Below are 8,683 nucleotides of genomic sequence, written 5' to 3'. Positions count from 1 at the left end.
CTCAGAAATCCACCTGCCTCTGCCTCCCAAGGGCTGGGATTAAAGGCGTGCACCACCACGCCCGGCTGTAAATACTTTTTAATGGCTAGTCCTTACAACCCTTTGAAGCAGGTTATAGAGAATTACCCCTATCATACTGATGAGTTTACTGAGGTTACAAGTTAAGGAACTTGTCCAATGTTGCACAACTAGAAAGTGACTTGAAACTCGTCAGTTGGCTTCAAAGTCTGCAATTGAGTCAGGTTATCTTCCCTCTTAGGATTTATTTTAGACAGTCTCACTATACAGTTCTGGCCTTGGATTAAAGGTGTATGCTACCACTCCTGGTAGAGAATTCTCAACCAATCACACTCCTGTCATGTTGAGCCACCCCACCCACTGTTATACCCATACACACTTCTACTCCAGCTCTTCCAGGTTCTTCTCAACGGTTTCTGTCATACCTGGACTACAAGCATCTGGGCCTTATAAAGACTAATAGGCCTCTCAGGATTGAATGAACTCTGGGGATCTCTCAGGAATTCTGGCTTCAGCACATAGCCAGAGCCACCATTCTGGCGGAAGAGCCCATCACAGATATCCATTGCACTTCCTGCAGTCTGCATATTCATAGCCACTGAGAATCCCAGGGGAAAAAAAAGAAAAAGTCACCTTGGGAGCTGAATATGATGGTACATACTTTAAACCCAACACTCAGGAGGCAGAGGCAGGAGGACTCCCACAAGGTCAACACTATCCTAGTCTACACATCAAGCCCCAGCCAGGGGCTCCTCCCTTCCCCATCTTCTCCCTCCCTTGCCCCTCTCTCCCTCCTTTCCCCTCCCCCTCCTACTCATGCTTTCATATGCATACACACTATTTTTTTCCTCTGTGTCTCACACACATATACACCTAGGTATGTATTACATGCATGCACACACATCCTCCTTGGCCTTCTAGCCCCTTTTTCAGGGGATTTAGAGTGTAGTAGGTATAAAGATGCCTATTGGAGTTAGGTAGCACACTTGGAACACTGAGGAAGAACATAGTTTGAAACCAGCTTTGGCTATAGAACGAAGCATGGTCCTCAAATCAGTGTCTGCCGGAAACATTCCAATAGAACCACGTTTCTCACCTTTTGCCCCCTAGTACTTTAAAACATTCCCCTAACTTCCACAGCCATTTTTTCTAAGGAATTACCTCCCATCAGCTGATTCTCCACTCCCTTCCTCCCTGCCCCTGCTGCCTCCTCACCCATCTGGCAGCCTACATTCCAGTGTTCCTGGGGGTTAAAGTTGGATGAATCTGTCCTCAGACCACTGGGATACACGCGGCATAACTGTCTGGCATTGTGCTGTACAAACTCGTTGCCTGTAAAAGGGTGTAGAGAAGGAGATGGAAGTTCTGTCTCTAAGGTGGTTTCTCCCACTTCCCTGGTCCCAAGGACCCTTTCTACTTACTTCACTATCCTTGAGATCTGAGGCTGGCTCCAGAAAGGTGACCACCTCCCCCAGATGTTCTTCTCCCTCGAGCCTTGTGCCCATGCTTCATTAACCTTTTCCTTGGTGGACTGATAGCATAACTTAGTCAAGTGCTTGCCTAGCAGGCATAAAGCCCTGGGTTTGCACTGCACAAACTGGCAATGGGGGCACACAGTAACGCCAGACTTGGAAGGTAGAAACAAGAGGGTCAAAAGATCAAGATGATCCTCAACTACTGAGCAAGTTTGAGGTCAGACTGGGCCATGTGAGACTATCTTACGCCTGCTCTAAATTTCTGAACTCAAACTCTCTATTGCTTCCTTGTCCTGTTTCTTAGGACTTACCTTCCTGCCTGTTACCCATCCCACTTTTCTCCTGACCTGCCTCCTTGATGAGGTTCTTGGCCTTGGACTCAGAAAAGGATGAAATGTCATAGATGTGGTAGTTTTCTTTGGAATGAGTGAAGCTGCAGAAGGGGACAGTCCTCAAGTAGACAACCAGGGCAGATAGGTCTGGACACATGATGGTTGTGGAACTCAGGAGAAGAAACTGGACAGGAAGATGGTATTGATTTTAACATGGTCTGGAGAGAGAGAAGAAGCTAGTGGCCATCCAACCTGAGCCTCTACCCGCTGCCTCCCCACTGCAGTCCCCCCCCCCCCGCCTCACCTGCTTTGACAAGAGAATGGACTCAGGAATGGAACTAGGAGCCTGGGCCATAACATGACCACAGATAAGCAGACAAGACATCGGACACTTCATAACCTGGGGGTGAGGATGGGAATAAAGGCAGTCTGCATGTACTGCTCAGATCAGTCTTAATTCTGAGTTTGGAAGGTCATTTCTATGCTACATCTGGGGAAAAGAGTCCTTATTATTTTTAAACAAAGAGGCATCAGTCTCCCTACCTCTCTTAAAAAACAAATGAACAATAATCATCTTTGGTCAACATGTATACATGATCCTTGCATGGTGGTGCATGCCTTTAATCCCAGGATTCAAGAGTCAGAGGCAGGCGGATCTCTATGAGTTTGAGCCTAGCATGGTCTTGATAAGGAGGTTCAGGTCACCCAAAGATACATATCGAGACTGCCTCAAAAGACAAAACAATACAAAAAGCACATGAATCCAGTCACATATGTCTAAGTATGATGGTCACAAAATCCACACCTGCAAGGATCTGAGGACGCCAGAGCTTTGGATATATCTCCTGAATTCCCATCGTCATCCCTAAACATGACAACAGACTTCAACACCACAGCCTCAGAACAGGAAACGTCATAAGTCAGCTGAGTAAGCCTTCTAAGTGCACAAGAGAGAGAAATGCAGACTTCACACCTGCACCCTGGAGGCCCCGCCCGCCAACAGTACCTTTTCTCACTTGGCCTCCCCCTATCTGGATTGCTCCTCCTCACAAGTGTGCTTTCCAAAACATTTTCTCTAACTAATTCATTATAGATGAGACTGAAGGCACAGCAATCAGTGGCCCAGTAACTTCTATTCAAGCAATAAATAGCTACACACACGCACACGCGCACGCACGCACGCATGCAGAGAGACAGACAGAGACAGAGAGACAGACAGAGATAGAGACAAACAAGTGGCATTCAGATTTGCCTTTAAGGAGTTTGTGAAGAACAAAGTTGTGTCCAGAGTCACTTAACTCCTTCATCCCTCCCTGCCATCCTTGTCTTCTTTCTTGAACTTTCCTCCTTGCCCATCAGGATCTATTTACCCTACTTGAAACACCCCATGCCGCTTGGACCCAGGAGAGAGCCTAGCAAGGGTTTCAACTAGGAAGGTTCTAAATTTATCCATTTTGAATAAGAAGCTTTTGTCTAAGATTTCGTGATCCATGAAGGTGGGAAGCCACTACAACACAGGTGTAGACAGCAATAGATAATGCACAGTATTGCTACAGATGGTATAATGCATAGTGACTCAGTAGAGACCTCTTTGAGAGGAAAGAGCATTTTTTTTTCTTCCTTGGCTGTCTACCCTGGCTGGCTCTAGACTCTTCAGAAACAGACCCTCTGCTTGTAATGAATGATCACCAAACGCCATTACAAAACAAAACAAAACAAAACAAAACAAAACAAAACAAAACCTTCCTAGTCCTGACTTACCTTCTTCTTCTGCTTCTTGTTCCCAGCGGCCTGCCCCTGGGTCTCAGGCTGAGGTTGAGTTTCCAACTCAGGGGAGGCGGGGTCCAGATCTGGTCCCTCATCTTTCTCCAGCTCTTCTTCTTCTTCTTCTTCCTTGTCAACTTCAATTGTTCTTAACTTCTTTCCTTTCACCAAGATCTTCCCCCGAAGCTGCTAGAGGACAAAAATAGAGACATGTCTACTTGTCTGCCCAAGTTCTTCCTGAAAATAACGGAGCTCTCACCATCTCAGAGATGGAAGGAGAACAGGGCTGTCAAAAGTTTCCCAGAGGGGGCTTGATTCCTTAGGACATTTAGTAGAGTCACTTATTTTCAAACAAATATATGATGTTTCTATCCATATGAAAAAAGGATCAATAGGCCCTCACTCATTTAAGACACTGAAAATCCCCTTAAAGATTTACATATTTAGAGGAGATAGAAGTATGAAGAAAATACTGTTCCCCGCCCCCCATGAAAACCTTTACATCTTTATTGGGTAATTACTATTTCCAGCAGACCCAGCCAGCTGCACTCAATTGACAATTCCCCTAAACAGTATCTCCAAGGAACTCAGGGATGCACAGGACAGGAAGGCAGAGTAAGCTGAGGGGTGTGTGGGGGGGGGTGGCTCTTTTGGGTTTCCATTCTGAATCTGGAATAGTCTGGTATCAAGATTTCCTGTTTTCCACGTGTTAGATGCCATACCAAAAAAACGGAGAGCCCACTGGGAGCCTGAGCTGTGCAGGGCAGAGCATGGAGCAAGGGGTCAGACTTGAGCCCTGGCCCTCCAGACCAGTGGGAGGGCAAAGGTGTCCTGCATCGCCACCTGGTGGCCACACATACCCATTGCTCTCCTGAATGGGTGAAAGACAGCAAATGCCTAACAAGCCTCCCTAGTTATTTCCCACACAACCTCCAGAAACACTCCTCCTATTCTCTCCCTGCCCGTGAACCTTATTTCTTTTTAATGATTCCAACAGACCCACCTCAGCCAGGAAGCCTCCCCAGACTTCTCACCCCCTCAGAAATCTCCAAGCACTTAATGCCACTGTCCACCTCTATAGGGCCTGGGCTGTGGAGTCAGCCAGCTCTCGTTTTTTTTGTTTTTTGGTTTGGTTTGGTTTGGTTTTTTGTTTTTTGTTTTTTGTTTTTGTTTTTTTTTTTTTTTTGAACAGTGCAGTTTCAACTTAGCAGCTGTGTAACCTGGGAAAGTTACTTAACATGAGAGATACTGTTTTTTGAATAATCTTAGAAGAGTCTTTAGAGAAGATATGAATTGAGAGTTGGTCGTTCAAACTGTAGTTCCAGCACTCCCACGGCCTAGGCAGGTGGGACTAAATGCTAAAAAGTGGCAAGCATGTTAGTACGCACTGTAATCCCAGAACTCAAAAATCCCTTAGCAACAAAAGCAGAAGCCCTTCTTTTCAATGTTTGCCGTTAAACTGGGGAGTTGCTTGCAATTACTTCTTCTGTTGGGTGCAGTATAATTTGGTTTTTTTTTTTTTGTTTTTTGTTTTTTGCTAGAGAGCAGTTCAGCAATAATAACCAAAATTGTCAAAATGCAATCTGTGTGTGTGTGTGTGTGTGTGTGTGTGTGTGTGTGTGTGTTGTGTTGAGCAAGGGTCTCATGTAGCATAGGCTGGCTTTTAGCTCACAATGTACTAGAGACAGGTCTTGAACTCCTAATCCTCCTGATCCAAACTCCTGAATGCTGGAATCACTACATTTGGCTAAAATGTAAACTCTTTGGCCAGCACCTATACATGACACAATACCACCACCCATGTCATACCTAAAATGCAAACACTTTAACCTGGAAATTTAAAGACTAAATAGACAAAGCATACAAACAGGATGAAAATCTGACTAAGTGTCTGACAAATGTGTAACTGAATAAATGACAGTCCTGCATGGTGTCAGCATAAAACAGAACACTAAAGAGCTATGAAGAGGAAAAGATACGGGACTGGGGATGTAGTCCAGTGGATAGCATGCTTGCCTAGTATGCCCAAGGGCTTGTTTTCAAGCACTGCCTAACCTTGCCGTGGTGGTCCACAGCAGTCATCCCAGCACTTGAGAGGTGGAGAAAGGAGGATGAGAGGTTCAAAGGCCACCTGGGCTATGTGAGACCCTGTTTAAAAAACAACAAAAAAGTTGGGCAGTGTGGGCTCACCACTTGGAAGGCAAAAACAGGCATATCTCTAAGTTTGAGGCTAGCCTGATCTACAGAGTGAATTTCAGGACAGCAAGGGCTGTGTGGAGAATCCCTGTCTCAAAAAAGGGGTGTGAGGGGGAAGATATTCATGAAAATATACTTATGGAATTTAAAAATAAGAACAGTAAGCTGGGCAGTGGTGGCGCACGCCTTTAATCCCAGCACTTGGGAGGCAGGCAGATTTCTGAGTTCGAGGCCAGTCTGGTCTACAGAGGGAGTTCAAGGACAGCCAGGGCTACACAGAGAAACCCTGTCTCAAAAAAANAAAAAAAAAAAAAAAAAAAAAGAGAGAACAGTAATCCCATTCATGGTTTTTCTAATATGAATATATATAAATTATTAGATATATAATATATGTACATATATATGTATGTATATATATATATATATCTTTTAAAGAAATCCAATGGTGCTGGCAATCTGGCTCACTTGGCTAAGGCATTTCCAAAGTTCTGAGTTCGGGTGTTGCAGCACATGCCTGTAATATTAGCACTTGGGAGGTGGAGGCAGGAGGAACAGAGATTCAAGGAAAGGTCATTCTTAGCTACGTGTAACAAGTCTAAGGCCAGCCTAGGCTTCACCAGAGCCTGTCTCAAAGAGGAGGAGGAGAGTCAGGAGGAGGAGGAGGAGAAAGCAGAAGGAAAGGGAGGGACTGGCAACAACTCAGTGTAGCCCAGCGGCACAGCTCAGCATCAGTGAAGTTTAGTGATGACTGAAACTAAATCCACTGGGCCAGGAAGATGGCTCAGAGAGTAGAGGCACTCGCTAAAAGCCTGGTGATCGGAGTCTGATCTCCAGGACCGCATGGTAGATGGAGAGAACCAACTCCTGTTGATTTCCACACTTGTGTTTTGTCATGGCACATGCGCCACTGCTACCTCCTGCCTCTAAACAAACAAACAAACAAACAAACAAACAAACAAATGTGATACTCTTAAAAATCTATTAATATATACTGTTATGAAAGTGGCTAGAGGGGCTGGAGAGATGGCTCAGTGGTTAAGAGCACCGACTGCTCTTCCAGAGATCCTGAATTCAATTCTCAGCAATCACATGGTGGCTCACAGCCATCTGTAATGAGATCTGATGTCCTCTTCTGGTGTGTCTGAAGACAGTGACAGTATACTCATATACATAAAATAAATAATTAATTTAAAAAAGGAAAATGGCTGGGATAATAATGAGGGAAATTTCCCTTTTTCTATATTGCTTGTAAAGTCTTATGAATTACAAACAACCAAGAAATAGTAAGGGCTGGTGTCATAGCTTAGTAGAATGCTTTCCGAGAGTATAAAAAGCCCTGGGTTTAATCCCCAGCACCACAGAAACTAGTGCATGCCTATAACCTTAGTACTTGGGAAGTAAAGAGAGGAAGGTCAGGAGTTCAAAGCCAGCCTTGGCTACATGAGATCTTGTGTCAACAAACAAACAAACAAAAAGAAAACAAAATCCTCACCAACAGGCATATTAAAAAGCAAGATGGGAGGGGTTGGGGATTTAGCTCAGTGGTAGAGCGCTTGCCTAGCAAGCGCAAGGCCCTGGGTTCTGGAACAAAAAAAAAAAAAAAAAGCAAGATGGGGGAGGCAGAGGCAGTTGGATTTCTGAGTTCGAGGCCAGCCTGGTCTACAAAGTGAGTTCCAGGACAGCCGGGGCTACATAGAGAAACCCTGTCTCGAAAAACAAAAAACAAAACAAAACAAAAAAAAGCAAGATGGGGCTGGAGAGATGGCTCAGTGGTTAAGAGCACCATCTGACCTTCCAGAGGTCCTGAATTCAATTCCCAGCAACCACATGGTGGCTCACAACCATCTGTAATGGGACTTGATGCCCTCTTCTGGTGTGTCTGAAGACAGTGACAGTGCACTCACATACATAAAATAAATAAATCTTTAAAAAAAAAAAAGCAAGATGGGGCCATTCTCAAGGTAGAAGGAGACAGGAATGTAGAAGAGGGAGGCACGGTGAATGTGAAAGACTTAGTAGAAGCTGGCTGGGCTGCAGCATCCCTACCTCTGGCGAGGGCATGCTGTCAATCAGCAATCCCTCTAGGGTGTTCCTCAGCAGCTGCTCTCCCAGGATCTCGGTCAGATGGTGTGCCATGGTCCTCTGCTGTTCCCAGGTGCAGTGGTTTTCCAGAGACAAGATGAGAGGGTAGTCTGATGACTGGCAGAGGGGAGGAGAGGAGACATTCAGAACTATCAACTCCTATAATCTCCTACTCCAAATACTGAATTCCTAGGCCCCCCACTTGTAAGCTCCAATCAATATACTGATTGCTACATTCCCCCAACCCCATCAGAGAGTTCTGTGAGAACTTGGCTCTTAGGTCCATTCTTTGGGACAGAGTCCCACCTAAGGGGCACTGCTGAGACCCTAAGTCTTATACCTCTACCAAATCTGATCCAAGTCATTCTGAGGCCTTCTCAGTCTCCAGTCTCAGTGTGGAGGTCAGATTATCCCTCTAGCTATCAGTTCACAGTGTGCTTCTCATCTCTAGATTCCTGTTGTCCCTGAGCACAGCTCACCCAAGTCTTTGTTCCCCTCCCCACCCTTCCCTACATATGTAAACAAGACAGTTTTAGAAGCAGCTACTAGAAACTATTGGCTGTTGCTAGTATGAATACTGTATGAATACTAATTATCAGTAACAAACACAATACTTAATCATAGTAATCCTTTAATATTTGTCTGATTCTTTAGAGTTAAAAACTTCTTTTATCATGCTGGGTGTGGTGGCGCATGCCTTTAATCCCAGCACTCGTGAGGCAGAGGCAAGTGGATTTCTGAGTTCGAGGCCAGCCTGGTCTACAAAGTGAGTTCCAGGACAGCCAGGGCTACACAGAGAAACCCTGTCTCAAAAAA

General features: G+C 45.1%; 1 protein-coding gene across 5 annotated transcripts in view; it reads right to left on the bottom strand.

Annotated features, from left to right (window-relative positions):
• Plcd4 (phospholipase C delta 4) overlaps window positions 1-8,683 on the bottom strand; it is a 24,547-nt gene that overhangs the window by 2,020 nt on the left and 13,844 nt on the right. For 3 of the 5 annotated variants that reach the window (XM_029478617.1, XM_021161695.2, XM_021161700.2), the window contains exons 9-14: window positions 7,832-7,984; window positions 3,587-3,778; window positions 2,130-2,225; window positions 1,841-2,009; window positions 1,234-1,350; window positions 444-616 (exon numbers count right to left, since the gene is read on the bottom strand). In XM_029478617.1, the coding sequence (XP_029334477.1) occupies window positions 444-616; window positions 1,234-1,350; window positions 1,841-2,009; window positions 2,130-2,225; window positions 3,587-3,778; window positions 7,832-7,984 (900 nt within the window). The remainder of the gene's footprint in view (window positions 1-443; window positions 617-1,233; window positions 1,351-1,840; window positions 2,010-2,129; window positions 2,226-3,586; window positions 3,779-7,831; window positions 7,985-8,683) is intronic. The other 2 variants (XM_029478625.1, XM_029478627.1) reach the window with 2 other exon arrangements.

This window comes from Mus caroli, chromosome 1 (genome assembly GCF_900094665.2).
Source record: "Mus caroli chromosome 1, CAROLI_EIJ_v1.1, whole genome shotgun sequence".
NCBI classification, from domain to species: Eukaryota; Metazoa; Chordata; class Mammalia; order Rodentia; family Muridae; genus Mus; species Mus caroli.
The sequence above is the reverse complement of the archived record's forward strand: the minus strand, read 5'-3'. Positions and strand labels throughout refer to the sequence as shown.